An 18,997-nucleotide genomic window follows, 5' to 3' on the forward strand; every position below is an offset into this window, starting at 1 on the left:
ACTAGTATCTCTGTACCATACCCTGTGTGCTGTGTAGACAGACACATCACCAAGATACATCAAGTATGATGGCCGCTTTTACCTTCTTCACAGTATCCTTGAATTCACCCAAATTAAGTTCCACCAGAGGAAGGAAAAGTTAAAGATTACTGTCTGCTTAATACATACTTTTCAATTGAGAATATTGCTAAAGTTTACATTAAAATTTCCCACAGTAGTAGAAATAAACAATTTCAAGGCTAAGAGCTTAGCTTATTCACAATGTGGACTTTTGCAACCATGCTTCATTTCCTCTAGACAACATTATTGTAACACGTTGCTGAGTGCTCCCCCCCCCCCCATTAGCTCACTAAATTGCCCCCAGTTCCTGCAGACAGGCCTGTAACCAGAATACAAGGTCTCACCGCAATCTACCAGCCTCAATAGATGGATTCCCATTTCAAACACATTGATTTTTGTGGTGCTCACTATAGTAACGGCATTCTGCTCTCTGTGTTTTGTATCCTTGACTGATCAATGTTAGTCTTCAGCTGGAAGCCTGGATGTCTCTCTGGTATGAACTTCAGCTTTATGTTCATTTAGAGCTTACAAGCCTGAGGAGTTTCAGCCTGAAATATGACAGTGACTTATTAGCAGCTCAAAAAGGAGGTTTGTCATGAAAATAAGTAGGAAGCTGAGCAATCGCTGGATCAGGTGGATCTATTGTGTCTCCAGCCACATCTTGTATTACATTCCTCTACAGTCGTGCTGACTTTGGCAGCAAGAATGAGTATATAAATGACTGCTGTCTCCTGACCTGACATCACACCTAGCACAGCAAAAAAAGAGAAGTTTTAGCTGACTTGTATTACTCTGCATACTTAAGTACTGAATTAAAGCTGCTTCTAGTGCTTTCTGTCAGTCTTTTGGTCTGTAAATATTTTGCCTGGAAAAGTATCCCGTTCTCCCTCTGCATGTAATAGGCTAAATTTTTTTAGAGGCAAATAGGTGCCAGAAGAATACAGGACGTAAACCAGAAAATGCAGAATCACAGTGAAATCTGAATGAAATGATCCTGTCAGTGAAGAATATGGCATCAAACTTCTTATTCAAGGAAGATACAAGGAAGAGTCATCTGGATGTTACCCACAGATCCTCCTAGAGACATGTCTCAACAAGCCTAGAAAACTAATGTTATTTATTATCTAAGGGTCAAGAGTACAATAGCAGGGGAAACAGGACATATTACATCAAATCTAAATGTTTTAGAGGTAGTTATGGTTATTGTATACAGGTATACATTAATAGAATTCTTGAAAGGGTGGAATTGGGTTGTTCTGGAAGTTCTCAGTTAATGTTCTCAGTTCCTACAAACTGGCAACCCATACCTGTTGGTACTTAGTGCCACACTCTTAACTCATCCTACCTCATCATTTATTAATATTTGTTTCTGTAACACTAATTTTAATAGTTGTAACTTTAAGCATATGAACTAATCTGAAATTCTTTAAAATACAACATATCACTAAAAATGGTAATCTGTCTAGAACAACCTTTTTCCTGTATTCCTAAATAAAAATAAAAATCACAGGGATCATTTTTGTAATTTTCTCTCAGCTTGCATAGACATGAATTAATTATGTCTTGGACCTTTTAGGGGGAATTGTTTTTTCCTAAACCTGCCTTGATTTGACCTTAAAGCTACAGATGATAAAGATTATTCCCTAAGAGTCCTTGGTGACAAGTTCTATAGGCTATTTCGATCACTGCTGCCAACCTTTCCTTAAGATGCCCAGCTGCAGTGTCAGCCAGCCTATCTTGCTGACCTTGTCTGCCATGCTAAACCACCTTGTCTCAATTTTTTGTCTGAATTGGGAACAGTGATCTTAATTCTCTTCTTATTTGAATAAACATTTTCAACCTCTGGAAACTTTCAGCAGAAAGGGTGTTCCTCCCCCCCCCCCCCCCCCCTCAATTATTCCTTTGGTTTTGTTTTTTTAACACCTTTCAATTTATTGACTTCACCCACTGTGGATTCTGGTCCTAGATATAGTATTCTGACAATGGCTGACACAGTGTAGAGTCTATATAACTTATTATTCTTTACATGTTTGAGGCACATCAAGGTCATATAAAACTGTCTGTATTTTGGCTGGGAGGAGGAAGGAAGAAGGAGGAAGATGGCCCATGCCCACAAGACTTCTGCAGTTTCTGTGTCTACTGTATTTGTCTGAGCTTATATTGTACCTTTACTGCTGATACATTTTCTTGCAGAAGGAGGATATACTACAGTACTTCATCTTCTCTGTGCTTGTGCTGGCTCTCGGGGGAAATTTGGTCTTTTTAGTATGCAGTTCAAGCACTGTCTGAAAAGGCGTCATGGTTTGGATAATTTTTCAAACAAATTTAATACACTGATTTCCTTGGGATGAAGATCAAATACTGTTCCATCCAAGATGCACCTAAAGGGCAACTTGTTTGAGTTAAGTTTACTGAAACAGAAGTGACAGAATATCAATTTGTTTTCTAACTTCATGTCATATTTGAGAATCAAATAAGCAATTACATGAGAGTAAATTGGATTTATTTAAATATCAGATTTGCAGTCCACTTGTTTTATTTGATTGAGATAAAATAGCCCTTCATTTTACAGTAAACATGCTCAAATATTATATTTCTTCCTTGGCTTCTTCAGAGCTTGTAGTTTCTTCTCAGCCTTAAGTTGAAAATATTACTGATACATAACATGTAACCGACTTACTTAACACCAGAAGCCTTCCCTGTATTAAGGTGATGAAGGTGATGAATAGTCCTAAATCCCTCTTTCTTTGTGATGAGGTGACTTGCAAACTGGTACCGATGTATTTGTGTCGACTTCTTCTGTCATTTGCATTTACCAAACCCCAAATTTGAATGTGAAAATAGGACTTCACATATAATGTGTTTGCTTAGTCCATGGGTGCAACCATATGTAAATATAGGTCAAAATTATATGACCAAAAAAGGGTACAATTTTATCTTTTGTTTTAGAAAATATGGCATTCTCAGATTCTTCCTAGACTTTTCCAAATGTTCAGATGCCTCCAAATAATCCAAATTGTCCTACTTAAAGGAAGCAGATTTCAGCAGTTTACTCCTTTCTGTTGTTCATCAAGGAGCTTTTACTGTAATTTGGTTTGTTACTAGATATGATTTACACAAATGTTTCTGCTTGCTAACACTATGTAAGGATCCTAGAGAGCTCAAAGGATTACTGAAAGGAAACTTAAGTGGTTCACCTCTAGGCCTCCTGCTCAAGATTAATGGTAACAATTACTTCCTTCCCCTGCTTTCCCCCACAATATATTTTGCAAAATGTGTCAAATCAGACTCTTCCAATTCTATATGTTTTCTGAATCTGAATTAATTCCCATGGTGGGGAGGCAAAGATCATTTTGCTTTTGTTTTAGTTCATCTTTTACACAAGAATTATTTTGGATATTCTATTATAGATTACTTCTGTATAAAAAACCACATTCTTATCTAGAATTGTAATGCCCCTCTAGGCCAAACAGAATTTTGGTGAAATACATGAAGCTCTTTGCCAAATCCGTGAGCTACTGCGAGTCACTCCATTCTACGCAAATCAAACTCCTGCATTTACAGTAAGCGCTGAAGAAACTCTAAACATGACAATTGAGGTTTTACCAGCCTGAAAATTATACCCCAACCATGATAACTGAAGTTCTGACAGCAATGAAACTGAAATTTGGCCGCCAAAAGTGTATTCAGCTGTTTGTTCTAATGGTTGTGATCGCCATGAATTCTGAAAGGAATTAGCGATCTTGGTCCAGACGTAGTCGCAGTGTGTGCAACGTGCATGAAACAGCAGGTATCTACATGCAAAACAACAATTGTCAGCCAAAGGAATGATCTCAGTCAATTATTAAGGCTAAATTACTCTCCGAAATGAACTACTCAAAGGAGTTGCCTACAAAGGCCTCAGCTGCAGCTCATGAGTACTGCAGTGTCTCATACTGCCGTTGCCCGCTGGAGTGGTAAATGCAGCACTTGCTCATTGGGTGCTGCTAGCCTTTTGGAAACACTGAATTCACGTCTCCTTTTTCTGATAGGTAAATCGTGCTCTTTGCAAACATTTCTTAAGCAGTGATTTGGACCTTCTTATTGCAATTGTTTCTTTAGATCTCTTCAGTAAAATCATACTGTTTATTAGTACATATGGCTGTGAAAGTATTTTTCTAGTATCCTACAATTTGCAGACAGGAAACATCAAATTCATCTGTGTTTCCATGTGGAATTGGCAGGGCTCCTGTCCCTTTCGTTCACCTGCTAGCATATTCTGTACAATCATAGAAGATTGGATGGGAAGGGATCCTGAAAGTTGTTTTGCCCTCAGGGAAAATCAGAAATGTTTAAGCCATTCCTGACAGCTTATTCGTCTAACCTGTTTTTGTGGAGACTTCACAACCTCCCAAGAGGATCTTACCAGTGCTTAGAAAATTTTCTTAATGTCTTTATAAATCTTTTCTGTTGTACTTTTCTTGTCCTATCTTCATTTGGACTCAGAGAACAACTTATTGCCTTTCTCTTTGCAATAGTCTATACGTATATTTGAAGGCCATTAGCATATTTACTAATACTTTGTCCAAGATGTGTATATATATATATTTACATTTATCTTTTCTTTTTTCATTGTAGGACATGCAGTCAGATAGGGTGTGTCATACAATTTACCATCTCCAGTGTTACTCTATGCTAAGTTAAGGACTTAGATAAAGAGTTTGCCCATTGGCTTTTAGCAAGAGGTGGTACAAATGTACACCAGCTCAGGAACAGGCCAAGGATAAAGTTCTTATTGTTCTACCCTCTTGGGTGCCTCATTGCTTCACTCAGGAAGTAATTTGCTTGGGTTTATATGCTGTTAGCACATTACTTCCTAGATACAGGGACTGACTTATTACAGCTTCTTTGTCGGTGGCAGCAGGGAGGATTAAAACCCAATCTTTTGCCCAGATCTGGTGACAGTGGGGAAGAGAGAGAAATGGAGATTAATTGGACTTCAGAGACTGCTCTTCGGTATGCTGGCCCAGGCAATGCTCTGTTCAGAGAGTGGAGGGACTGTACACAGTGAACAAGAGACTTGTCTTGAGACTTGCCTTAATTATTACTTTTCTTGCCAGTATCTGATTTATTTAGCAAATGAAAGTTTTCTTTTTTCCCCCCTGTTTTTCTGATGAAGCCATGGGTATGTCTCTTGACTACAGAAGGTAGGTCAGTGTCATTGGTAGGGTCTACACCTGCCTAAGGGCTTGGCTTCATCACTGTCTACAGATCTCTTCAGTAGCCGGAGCAGCTCACCTAAGCACATTATTTCATAATTTGTGTGTGTCTTTATTGCCTTGTGTTGCCTTAGTCCTACCACCTTTCTTTTTTTGACTTCTCACCTTTCTTATCTCTTCAGCAATATCTCAAAATTCAATCAGCTGAACTGTTCATCTATAAAAAGAAAAGCCATTTTGAGATGTTCAAAGCTATTTTGTCAACTTGAAATGTTTTCAGTATGTATTTATGTGTACTAAGTGCAAATATATTATGTGATTCTCTTTTCTAATTATTTATGGCCCTTTTGCGATATTGCACGTCAGTTTAAATTTGCACCACTGCTGAAGTTATCTGACAGTAAGCCATAATTCTGACACGCAGTTACAGTGTTGTAAACAGTATCTTGTCTTACTGGTAAAGAAAGCCAACCTGGGAGGCTCTTCTAAAAGACTAACACAATAGTAGATGGATTTATTTCCTGAGACTCTATAAAGAATACAGGGCTTTTTCTTCCAAAGGTTTTTGATAGTTCCCATGACACTTGTGTTTTGTTGTTGGGTTCTCAGTTATTGTGCTTGGTCAATGATGATGTTTCACAGATTAATCCAAAAGAGGAACCAAATGGCAATGTGAGACAAACAGCAGCAGAGCTAGAAGGGTTCCTCCTTGTTCAGGGTACTCGTTTTCATTTCTCTATAGTAAGACTAAGTGCTCTTTTTAGCCCTTTTGCGCAATTATTTAGAAACCCAGGGAGGAGTTGCTCTTTTCACTCCTTTCCACTTCCTTCCCAATCCAGCTGTGTCAGAGGATGAGGTCACCATCCTGAAATGCTCTTTAATACCGCTCTGAAGGAGAGCAGTTTGTGAGAGTGCTGTCTAATAGGCTTCTGACAGAGCCAACTGGGCAAGTTTAAACAGTTTTTAAATGGACAGTCCGAGCTATCTCAGACAAATTTGCTTGAAGAACTGTAGGAGTGTTCCTGTAAATGCATTCAGTAGAGTTATCTCCACCAGGGAGTGGTGACAAGTGGCTGGCATTGATGATCTCTCCCACTAAGACAGCTGGATGGGGAGATGATGTGTGTCTCCAGCCTGGTTCCCAGGCCAGCAGTAAGTGCCACTGGCTGCATCTTCAGAGGGAACTTGTCTGCATATGTATGTGTTATCAGTCATATGCTCTCTATCCATGCTGACTTTCTTAGTTTAGTGTTAACCTTTCCCTAAATACCTTAAACAGAAGACCCTGTTATCCCTGTAGGAATTACAGTCTTATAAATAGTAATGGGAATTTACACCTGAGTTTAGTCCAGCATAACTTTTCCTTGTATCTTGAAACTTACTGTGCATCAGCTGAATTACATTAACTTACCCTATGTGCGCTCTTAGCCTATGATAAACTTGGTGATTTAATCTCAGTCATGCAGTAATAAAAATAAAAACAACAGATTATTTAAAGGCACTCTGTTTCCAAATGAATTCCCATTCATTGTTTGTAAGGAGATGACTTTGCTATTTGAACAAACACACTGAATTTGAAAATTGGAAGTGGGAGAGAGATGGGAAGAAGCACTTAAAACTGTTCTTTTGACTACACCATGCACAGCAAAAGTGGATTAAGGACCTGTTCCTGAGTTGATGGTAGTGACTGTGATTCATACCAAATTTAAAACCTATATGAGGTCTGGTTTCATCATATTTAATTTTTAGTGAAATATTTTGTTTATAATGACACACACAACAAATAAATCATAATCCAAGCTAGTGATGATAAAGGAAACGTGAAAGAAAAATGATAAATTTGGTGGAAATGCAGTATTATGAATTTCATCTGTATTTGATCTGCAAGTATCCATTGCATCTTGTGCTTATACCTTCAGAACACTTCCTCTGCATTTCAGAGCTCATATGGTAGAAAGATTCTTTTCGTCATCATCAAATCAGGTAGCACTTGAGGCTGCTTAAGCAGTGCAGTGATTACAGTCGATTGGGTGGCATAACCTTTCTGAAGGTTATTCTGACACCTACAACACTTGGTACTGTACCACGTGAAACTGAGAAAATGCCTGTGGTCATTCAGAAGGTTATTTTGCTATTTAAAATGCCAAAATTACTCTATCTGGCTAACAAGTGCTTGTGTTTCCATTTCATATACCATGTTAGCATTGCTTCAAAGAGCTCATCTCAAAGAGACTTAAATTGGTTACATGCATTCAACATCCATTGAAATTCAATGGCATTTGGACACCAGATTCACTTGTCCACCTTTAACTACTTTGGCCTTAATTAGCAATAACCTTTACAATACTATTTAATCAACCAGTGATTCTCCATCTAGTCTTAATTTTTTTTTTCTGATCTCTTACTGTGTGTGTGAAACAAATGGAACTAATATCAATAGACCTCTTAATCCGTTAATCTAGCTAGCTTTTGTGTTATGAATATGAGCCTGGCTTTCAAGCAGCTTCTTCTTTATGCTTTGCTTAGGGTTCTAATATTTGTGCTTAACGTCTTTGATGGATTAATGAGTAAAACCAAGCCTGTTGTGATATTCCTCTGGATCTATGTCTATTACAACTTCTCCTTGCGGCAAAGACAGTTCATAAGGTTTCAGAGGCACAGAGAGCAATGAAATTATTTAATGTGTATTTGGCTAGAATCTGCATTTCTTTGGAAGAAAGCTTGGCTTTTCTGTACACTATTAGCAAATTTGCTAGTTTAGAGTGGAAGGAAGCAAGGGAGGTCCTAGCAAACCATGGAAGACATGAGAAAAATAAGTTGGACATGAGGCCCAGTAATACTGAAGGCTCAGAGCTTGCCACAATACTGGTTTTAGGGGAATGCTCACAAGCCAAGACACTATGAATAGGCAGCAGTCTTTTGCAAAGGAAGGGATAGAAATTTTATGCCAATATGAAGTTAAGAGATCATGCCCCTAGAGTCAGACATGATGGTAAGTACGGTACAAGCCATTGATTGCAATATCTCACTCACATTGGTGTAAGTCAGGAGCAGGCACAGTGAAGCCCAAAGATACAGGCTGCTGTGAGAGCAGAATCAGGCATCATTTCTACATGCTGTGGGATTTATTTGCTGTTCAGGATTTACAGTCATCTCTGAGAACTGCTTCTTGCAGCCACAAAACCAAGTACATCCTACACTGAAGCACAGCAATAACAAGATTTGAATGTCATTAGGGGCTGCTCCTACACATCTTGTATTAAAGCAGCTAAGTGTTTAACCCGTGAATAGAGCTCCTATTATCTTTGCTTTTGAAACCTCAGTATAGATCACTTAACCACTCTGCAAGAAATCCCATGAGAGACCAACAACAGCAGGGAACAAAGTCAGGCAAAAAGGATTGTATCTGCTAGAGCTTTTTAAACACATTTTTCATATGAGTGCAGACTATTGCTCCTAATATAGATTAACCTAAGACAGATTTCTGCAGAGCATGAGGCTGTAAGAGAATTTGGCCAGATAGTTTTTCACTGAAAAGCTCTGCCAATTATGTGCAGCACAAAGGATACTAATGCACGAAAGACATAATATGCCTCCTCCTTCACAACACGGGGCTTAAAAATAAATGTTACAGATCCTATCTGCATTTTCCATCTGTGCTCAGGTAAATCCAAGTCTGAGATAAGAATCTGTTTCAGCATAGTTCATCTAGCAAAATGAGCTACCAAATTTGTGGGTTCAGTTTCCAGCCAAGAATGTGGCCATTTGAGAAGTTTCAGTGTTGTATAAGGTCAGTTAGAGTCTCCTCAACAGTTGTGTAAATCTGGAGGACTGGGGTTGAAGAGGTAATAGAAGTGTGAGATCTACCTGTACATAACTGATTAAGAAGAAACCTGGAGCCTCTCTGCTGGCTAACAAGCAAATTACCTTATTCACTTCAATATATTTTATAAATAGTAACTGATCATTAACAAATGTATAGTACCCTGGCTTTTTACTTATGTTTTAATGCTTAAAACAGATGTCAGATTGACAGTACGCCAAACAAATCTCTTTGTTTAGTCACAGAAAAGTTATGTACTAAAAATGGTGAAAAAGTCTGTTTCTTCCTCTGCCCTTAACCCAGTGACTTAGAAGGACTGACTTGAAGAGGCTCCTTCCAAAGGGAGATGGGGTCAGACTCCAGCTTCATCTTTGGCATTCCTTCTGAGATTGCCAAAAGATAATTGTGATGATGGCATTTGTGTACAAAGTGAGGTGAAGAGATTAAGGCTATGAGATGGAATCAACCTGTGCTACCAGCCAGCTGCAATCTACTCTTTTTATGAGTGTATTTGCAACAGTGTTTTAGCAATAGTTTTGCAAATTAAATGTAGGACTGTATATTAAAACAATGGGCTTACACATGCATGCATAAAATCTGTGTTAAGATTTGGCTATATCCTGCTTCCTGGAGCAGCAACAGTGCTGGAGAACAGATTTGGGATCATGACTATGCTGTGGACCTGCCCGTGTAGCAAATCAGAACATTTCCAGAGTACTCTCTGCATGATCTGATTATGGACTAGACTAGCTCTCAGTCTGGATGTCACCACAGGACTTGGATACAAATACACCTCTCATGAAATGTGAAGATGTTTACTGTTAGCCAAACAAATGATAGAAGCTCATTTCCTAAACAGGCCACTGCTAAGCAAGGAGAAACAGGGATGCTCACTCTCCCTCCTGTTCCGCTCCTCTGAGGTATCCTTTCGTAGGTCTGCAATGGAGGAGAAATGAATCTCTCCTCAGATAAATTGAATAAGCTTTTGTTGAGTTGGGCAGTTTGTTTCCTAGTTCAGCTACAGGCAAAGCTCATCCAGAGACAATAACGTGTTGCATATGAATTTTCAGGAAAACACATGTCATGCCTATTAGTGAATAGCACCCTGAAAAACATTTCTGAATATGCAGGTAGGAGAACAACTATTTAAAAAACCAGTACAAATACATCAAAAAAAAAAAAAAAAAGAACCTAAGAAACCACTGTTGATCAGTGGTTACATTCAATTTCAAGCCAAGTTTAGTTTCTGAATACTTTTAAACTGATTTGCATAGCATCATTCTGTAAGGACTCAACTCAGCAAAGCTCATAAGTACATGCTTTATTTGAAGCCCTTGCATATGCCACCAAATTCAAGTGCTTTTCTGGGTTGAGACCCAACTTTTTGCATTACAGGAATTTTCAGGTGCTTATTTAGGTCATAAAAGATCTGAAGTATTTTATTGTAATAGTTCTTCAGGAAAAGAAAAACCTAATGCAAAACTTTGCTTTCACTAATCATCAAGAAGGGTGTGTCCCACTATTACATGAAATTGCAACTACATATTAGAAGCCATTCTAGGGCAAAAGAGAGCCATATATTGTAACTGTCACTTTGCTGAGAATGTAGATTGTATTGAATTGGATCGTTTATGTGTTGTCAAAATTTACTATGTGGTTCAGAATTAATCAGAATTAAAATTCACCATAACATTTGTTTGATCTTAAAGGTGGCTTGCACAGTATATACAAATAACTTGCTATATGAGCTTCCTGAAGAATTTATTTTATACTGTAATTTAGTGTCAAAGACTTAGAGACAACAGGAGTATATTTGAATTGTTTTACGAGCACAGTGTAATCACTGTAGGGCCTACTTACTTATTTTCCCTTTCACTGAATAATATTTAGTTTCTTTTCTATCTTCTCTGCCTTTACAAGAGAGGTAACACTTATTAATGTCACTCCTGGGGCAAACTATTGTAATTTAAGTTCCAACCCCTAATCTGTATTCTGCGTGCCAAGGTGTTTTACCCATGGTATCTATTTGTCTATTGAAAAATGCCTATATGTGTACATGCCTGAACTTTGCACACACAAACATTTAGGTAGTTGAGTAATTCTGCAATATGGCACATGCATTACACACCTATGGTGGGTTATGGAGGAGTGCATTATTTGAGTTCTTACATGAAGAGTAGATGTCTCCTGCACATCACATCACCGCCAGAACAGTTATCCTTTGTGGCAAACACCTCTTGGCCTTTTGGAGCAGAATGTTCTCCAGGCAAATAAGTTGTCAGACATGTGCTGTACCCGCAACTTAATAATAAAATGCTTGAAAGGAACCAGTAATTTCAGCAAGAACCTGTACTATCCAAAAGGTAGAACCACAGTCATGTAAGTGTCTCCATCTTATCAGGCAGATCTGAAGGAAGTAGAAGCAGCAGGACTTAGTACCTTGTGTATAATCTCCCTTAGTGAGACAACAGAGAGCAAGCAAGGCACTACCTCCAGTGGCCCTTGCTGAAGAGTCAGCACATCAACAGTGCTCTGATGCGAGATAAATATCAGTTTTCAAACCTGATGGAGCCATGATGGTGGGCACCAAACCACACCTTTTCCTTAAAGCTGGTTACAACAGTATGTGCTGTGCTGTGGTGTAACTTGGCCATCTCCCTATGGACATAATTTGTGCAGCTGCAGGCATGGAAACCAGTGAACAAACCACTGATTACATGTGAGTGCAAGTGGTCACTATGTAGTAGCCACTGCTTCAGCATGGTCAGCGCCGTGGCTCTGGAAATTGCAGGCAGCTGGTATATTTTGTATGACGCTGCTGATGTGGAGAGATTGGTTTACCAGCTCTTTTTCCTCCCAGTCCTTAAGTTCATCAAAGCAGAAATCATTATGAGGGCAAACCCATACGGATGTAGATAATTTCAAGATACTTCTGCTGTCTGCTACTGCAAAACTGCTGTTAGTTAGCTAGCTCACAAGGATTTTCCTCTGGCTCCTCAGTGTCCATAGGGCTTCAGGAACCTGCCTTCTTGTCTTACAAGGATGGGAACTTGTTCCCTAGAGGAGTATGTTTTTGCATCTTTTGGTCCTATTTTTGGAGTTTTCGTCATTGTGATGGAAGATCTGGGGCTGAGATAAAAGTCAGTGCTTGAACCGTTAAAAATGAGTTAATTCTCAAAGACTGTAAAGGAGGTATCACCTTAACCAAAATCTTGCATGATTTAATAACAAGTGTTTACAATGTGTTACCAGTTCTACAAATTCAGAAGCCATTAAAATGAGAAACCATATAGTGTATGACGCAGTCATCTTTGCCGTACGTGGACTAACACGTTACTCCTCCAAAAAAATGTATTTCTTTAAAGGCACATCAAGTATCTTGTCTGAGTACTTCCTTTTCTTGTAGCATCCAAATTATAGCCAAGCAGGTTCTTGCACCTACTTTTGTTAATGCCTATCTAAATACAGCAAGATTAATGATAGTTATCAAGCTTGTTTGCTTAGATTTGTATAACTGTCTTTGGTTTATAATATCCTTGATAAAGCCTGTGGTGTTGACACACCAATTTCAGAGGTAAGCTGAAACACTTCTTTGCTAACTTGGCTGGTAGGAACTGCAGCAGGAAATGCAGGCTACCTGTTCTGTTCCTCTCTCCCAGGGGGAAACAGCATGTTCACACTTCACCACCCCCCCCACCCCCCCCCCCCCCCCCCCCCCCGCATCTTGGTCCAAGGGTTTGGAGAATTTATGCAGAAGTTCAGCAAAATTTCACTGTCACACATTGGCATATAGGACCAACTCCACCTAGCACACTGTTTTCTGTGGGGCTACCCAGTGTGGTCAAGGAACACAAGTGCAACAGTGGAAGGCAAATGATCTGCTGAAGCTGCCAATATTGGGTTTGACATAATATCTAAACAATGTTCCCTGACATAAAAAGTTGTATTAAATCAATTACCAGAAAATGGCCCTGTTTATGAAGAGCAGCCACACTGTTTTATTAGGTATTTTTTATAGCAAGCTTTCATATAGATGAACTTGTATCAGAAGCTTAAGAATAAAACTTTGTCTTTAAAATACTGTATATTTCAGTGTTAGGTAAAACAAAAAAGTATTGAAATCTTTAAAAAGCTTGTTTCCTTTCTAGTTATTGTTTCTGCAGCAAACGATAGTGATGTCTCAATAAAAGTTTAGATACATGGAAAACATTGCAGGTGACTAGTGGAAAAAATCTCTACATCTACTTTGCATTGGTATGTCATTGTAATAAATGTAGTCTAAAAAACTTTCTGTTGGTGTTTTCAAAAACTGGATAATCATGCAAACACAATCTACAGTGTCACTCTTTGTGAAAAAGTCTCTTTTTTTCTTCTCTGCCCCTTTGATTTTCCTTTTTGGGGTACCACCTGTCTTTTTCCATCAAGTGGAAAGACAAAAAAAAAAAAAGCAAAACCCAGAATGAAAACCCAAACCAAAGAAACCAGTTCCTTCTGCATCTAAACAAAGTGCTATTTGCAACACTCAGTGGCTGGTTCTAACTTAGATAATCCAAAGTAGGTCACTTTCATGAGTCTTCCAGACTTTCCAATTTGGTAACTCAGAAGGAGAATAATACAATTTTTAGTTAATGAGAGAACATCAGAAAAAAGAACTGCAGGAAGCTGTGAACTGCAGTATCTCCTTACTGAAGACAGAATGCCACATGGTAAGAACAGATGGGTAATCCTTCCGTGATTATCCTCGACCACTGGCTGAAAGAAAAAGCTGTCACAACACTGAGGGCTGTATATAAAGTACATGTACATGGCATTTCCCCTCATTGGTAGTAAAAGGTTATATATGCTAAGAGATTATAAAGAAAAAGGGACGCTTTAATGTGATGGTGAAGGGAATAATTCTTCCATTTTCTTTCACTTCCTGAAGTGGAGCATATGCCAAGGTCCTGAACTAAATTTAACTCTCAGAAGGAAGAAGTAATATATATTCCACGTGTTACGTATTTTATATAAATTGAACATAGAAAAGCACCTGCTTTTATTGTCTTTGACTATACTGACAGGGAAATGAAAAATAAGGATTATTTCTGTTGCTAATTTATAGATACTCTTACCATAATGAAATGTTGGTGTTAAAAAATTAGCCTTTTGCATATACGTTGACACCAGAGTTTGCATTTGCAAACTATTAAGTGGCAAAATGGAACAAGAATGGATTAAGAATGGCTTGCTGGAATCTCAGGTTTTACAAAACCACCAGAACTGAAGGGATTTCTTCCACACAGTGGTCACATCTCTATTGACTTTAGTTCTGCCAATGCATGCTAAGAGAGAACCTGGCTTTTGTAACTCACTTGGAGAGTAGCTAGATGTAAAATGAGTATGTAGCAGGGAATCTTTGGGTTTTGTTTGTTTACGAAAAGAAGAGATGGAATAGTGAATATTCATGGTACAGTACACCTGAGTGGTGAGGAATGTCCATGTAAACCATAAAATGACTGGAGAACACAGAGTAGGTTAACAATGGTGCTGTGTTTCCAAAAAAATTGAGATACATTTCCCTGCCCTTTAAAGTACAGCAGCGCATCAGTGCTTAAAAACAAAGAGCAATGAGTTGGGAACTTGTTGCAGAGCAGATACCAAACCATAGTCTGAAATGTTGAAATTCTCGAAAGAGTAATTCCCTACCCTGTTTTGTTCTTTCAGATTTGATGCGTAGACCAGTAAGACTGCCAGCCTTCTGGGGAAAAGGTGTATGTTCTCCATATGCATAAAGCTTTACTAAAATGATAAGGGGTGCTATGTTGTTCTGGCTAGTGATAGATGGAAAAGAAAAAAGAATTTACCACTTCAGGGGAGAAGCCCAAACCTCAGGAAGATACCTCTACCGCTACTGCAGATTACTCATAAAACAGTGCTCATGCTTGTGGCCTATTTTCAATCTTTTCTATTCCAAATGTGCATTCCTTAGGTGCTATGAATTTTTTTTAAATCATAGGATTATACACAAATTTGCTAAATGTTCTGGATTCTTCACAGATTTTTCTTTTAAGATTGAGTATATTAGAGATAGCTATTCTTAAACAAATCAATTCATTCCCAGATAATGCCTCTTTCCCCTTCACCCTGATAACATATATCTGAAATCTAAATTTTTATGTGATAGGGACATGACTGGTTTTAAGAAAAATGCAAATCTTCACGCTGAAAGAACTTAGTCTTTCACTGATTACAGAATGTGCTTCTAAACCACCTATGAGTCAGCCTGTGAGTTGGAGTTCAGATAAGCCTGTAGTGTTTGTTCACCAGATGGACTGTAAGCTCTTCAAAGTAGAGGAAAGGATATTGCTTATTAACATTGCTCTCCACTTACTTCTTTGTACAAAGTCTGGTTACTTGATTCAATTTTAGACTATATCTACACTGTAAGGAGGAGGAAATGTATTTTTGTAACAGGATAGGTAAATCTAGCTAAGTAGATCAGAGTAAAAATTCTGCTGGAACGGAGTATGGTTCTTTTTTTACATCATTCTAAGTAGCCAAGGTTGATACCCACCTCCTTTCAAACACACCCAGGCTGAATCTGCATACCTATGCAGAGGTGAAAAATATTGAAGCCAATTATCTGCTAGAATTTTAGAGCAAATTAGTGAAGTCACATTACTTATCCTTGCTTAAAACACCATCACTTTGACAGTTAAGTGCAGCCATCATAATACTTCTCTATTAAGAATCAAATCTGTTTTTTCTCCTATATACTTTGTCCTAGATTTAGTATCTATGGGCAACATCAGGAATTTTCAGAGAGGTAACTCTCTCAACTGTCCTCTGTGTAACCAGATTAAATATTCTCTGATGCAACACAGCTCATTCAAGCTGCCATTATTCATGAATGTGATAATAAGAAAAGTCCATTTTATGGTTTTAATTTTTATGTCATTTCTGATTTCAGTTTGTTCTTAGGATTTGTACAGTTCAGTTTTTCAGTTTTTGTGATTTTTTTCATCTTTAAATTCTCAAGAAGCTCAACTTTGCCCTTTTTGTTTTCCAGTTTGAATCAGCACAGGAAAAAATAATTAGTTAAATTATCCCCCTTCTTACTTCTATTTGGCTGTTTTCTTTAGCAACAGAAAAAGGATGTTTTGAGCAGTTAGCAGTCATTGGTCATAGCACAGTTTTAAAAATGAGTGCCATACCTACTGCACTCTCCTTTCCAGATTTTGCATAATCTCTATAAATACAGGGAAAGGAGGATGTTGTCCGAGAGGAAACCTGCTCCTCTCCCCACTCCACTTTTTCACTCAGTGCAGAAATGTCTCATGCTGAGGCTCCCACCCATACGCAGGGCAGACTTTACATGGAAGACTCAGATCTTTATGGCCTGTAAATTATTGTGGTTTGGATACAAATCTTCTCTCCAGACGTGCTTTCAGTAGGACACATGTGAGACTGAGCATGCACTGCTGTTCCTCACTGCCTTATCAGTCACAGTAATTATATACAGAGATTAGGAAAATCCACAGACATTTTCTGGTATAAAAATTGCCCCTGAAAATCTGGAGGAAATTTTCCAATAGGACATAAAAATTTTAAGGAACATGGATCACAATTTGGTCATAATTACTGCTGTGCTCCTTTTATAGAGAGTGGCATTGCCCTGTGCTAAAACATTGCCTGGTTTCAGTGCTGCTCCTAGCCATTTTAGGGCATCCGTTTGAATGTGTCTCCCATTTCACAATGAGGTACGCAGGATCAGAATCAGGCCCTGAGGTCTGTGGCTCTTCAGAGCTCTTGGTGATTTGGCCTGTTCAAAGTCTGGTTTTTTCATCTCCTTGAGCGCATCCTGCCCTCTAAAAGCCCAAGGGAAGGCTGCGTGGGGCAACCGCATGCTAAGACCGCAACTTGCTTTTGAAGAGGAAGGCACTTAATTCCAAGTGGAAGACACTTTTATCTAGTATTTGTCAACAGATTTGCTTGAGGGTATTTATAATGCCCAATTATTTGATGGTTTGGAATAAAAATTATCCATCAACTTCCCAAGCTGTGCAGACTGTCAGAATATTCAAGAACACTTTGAATCGTTTTCAGTTTTGTTCAAATAGCTCACTTTACTGAACTGTGTGTCCAGCAAATCTGATGCATGCGCAACTGGTGTGGAAGCCTGGCACTGTCAAAATTTGTTATCACGGGCTCTCTGCCCATAAAGAGCAGTTTGCCATCACCACAGATGGCAAAAATGGACACTGTCCCATTGCATGAACTGAAGGTCAGCCAGACGATGCTCAGACTTCACACAGAAAGAAGCCTTTCCGTGCTGACTTCCCTTATTTTTTGCTGTTTGCCAGATGGGGGGAACCGATGGTGTCTCTAAAGGCATACCTACGCTGCAAGCAGTCAAACCACTTGGCTACTGGCAGGGCCCACAGAGACTGAAGGCCCCGCAGACTGAATGCTCAGGTCTACTTTGAGCAGGGTTGGAGTAACAGCCTTTCAAAAGTAAAGACTGGTCAATAGCTACCTGGTAGGGAAATTAATGAGTATACGGGAGTTGTTGATAATCTGTAGAAGTTTGATGATTTATAAACAAAATTTTCTTCCACTAAGGAGTGCAAGCTGCGCCGCCTTTTTGCTGTGGCCATTTTTAATGTGACCAGCTCGAACGAAAAAGCCCCATCTGAAACGGCTGCGGGTCAGTTCGGGGCAAACGGGCTCCAAGTCGGTTAAAAAAATAAAAACCAGAAAAAGGGCCGAATACCAACCCTGACAGGGCAGGAGCGGGTGAAGGCGGCAACCGAGGGTGAGGCGGCACCCTCGCGCCTCGCGCCCGTCGCCTCACGCCCGGTTCCCGCCCGCCGGCGCGCGGCAGCTTTCCCTCAGAAGATGGCAGTCGCCGCCCGCCCCGGCCGCCGCGGCGCCGGCCGCCCCCTCCCCTCTCCTCTCCTCTTCTCTCCTCTCCCGCCTTCCCGCCCGCCGTGAGGCGCGGAGCCGCCCCGCCCCGCCCCGGCCCCTTCGCCTCACGCAGGGCCGGGGCTCTCCCGCCGGCGGCAGCAGCAGCCCCCCGCTGCCGCTCCTCCCCCGTCCCCAGCCCACCCTCCTCCTCCTCGTCCTTCCTCTTCCTCCGCCAACCCCACCCCTCGCCCCGGGCTGGCCCGGCCGCGGGCTGCCGCGCCGCCCGGGCTCCCCGCCGGCTTCCCCCATCCCCACGCGCCGCGCACACCTCCTCCGTCCGTCCGTCCGCCCTCCTCTCTCTCCTTCCCTCCCTCCCTCCCTCCCTCCTTCCCCACCTCCGCCCTCCTCCTGCTGACGTCTGGCTCTGCCCGGCTGAAAACTCCGTGCCGCGGCGGATGCGGCGGCTCTCGGGAGCGCGGCAGCAGCGAAGATGGTGGCCGCTCCGTGCGCCCGGCGGCTGGCGCGGCGCTCCCGCTCGGCGCTGGTGGCGGCGCTCACCGTGCTGCTCCTGCAGACCCTCCTCGTCTGGAATTTCACCTCCCTCGACGCCGGCGAGGAGCAGCGCGGCGGCGCCGCCGGCCGCGAGAAGCGAGACCGCGGCGGAGAGCAGCGGGCGCACCCGCAGCGCCGCGGACCCGCCGCCCCGCACGGCAAGGCGATGGTAGGCGCGGGCGGGGGGCGGCGGGAGGGGCAGCGGCTGCGCCCCAGTCTCACGGCGTCTCGCTGCACTTCTGCGGAGGGGGCCGCCCGGGAGGCGCGGGGAAGTTGGGGCGAGCGAGGCGCGGTCGCCGCGGGGCTCGCGTCCCGTCCCCCCCGTACCCCCCCCCTCCCCCCGGCTTCGTGGGCGCCTCCCGCCGCCGCGCAGGTGCCGCGGTGCGGGTCCGGTCCCGCCGCGTGGGCTCCCACCCGCGGCCGGGGTCCTGGCTGCACGGCCAACGGCGGAGGGGCCGTGCGGCGGGAGCGCCCGTGG

At 41.2% G+C, this 18,997-nt stretch overlaps 1 protein-coding gene across 3 annotated transcripts in view; it reads left to right on the plus strand.

Annotated features, from left to right (window-relative positions):
* The first annotated feature begins 18,246 nt into the window (after nucleotides 1-18,246).
* Nucleotides 18,247-18,997, plus strand: part of XYLT1 (xylosyltransferase 1) — a 204,390-nt gene continuing 203,639 nt past the window's right edge. The window contains exon 1 of one of the 3 annotated variants that reach the window (XM_069810041.1): nucleotides 18,247-18,688. In XM_069810041.1, the coding sequence (XP_069666142.1) occupies nucleotides 18,458-18,688 (231 nt within the window). In that variant the 5' untranslated portion in view covers nucleotides 18,247-18,457. The remainder of the gene's footprint in view (nucleotides 18,689-18,997) is intronic. The other 2 variants (XM_069810039.1, XM_069810042.1) reach the window with 2 other exon arrangements.

Source organism: Haliaeetus albicilla, chromosome 22 (assembly GCF_947461875.1).
Source record: "Haliaeetus albicilla chromosome 22, bHalAlb1.1, whole genome shotgun sequence".
NCBI classification, from domain to species: Eukaryota; Metazoa; Chordata; class Aves; order Accipitriformes; family Accipitridae; genus Haliaeetus; species Haliaeetus albicilla.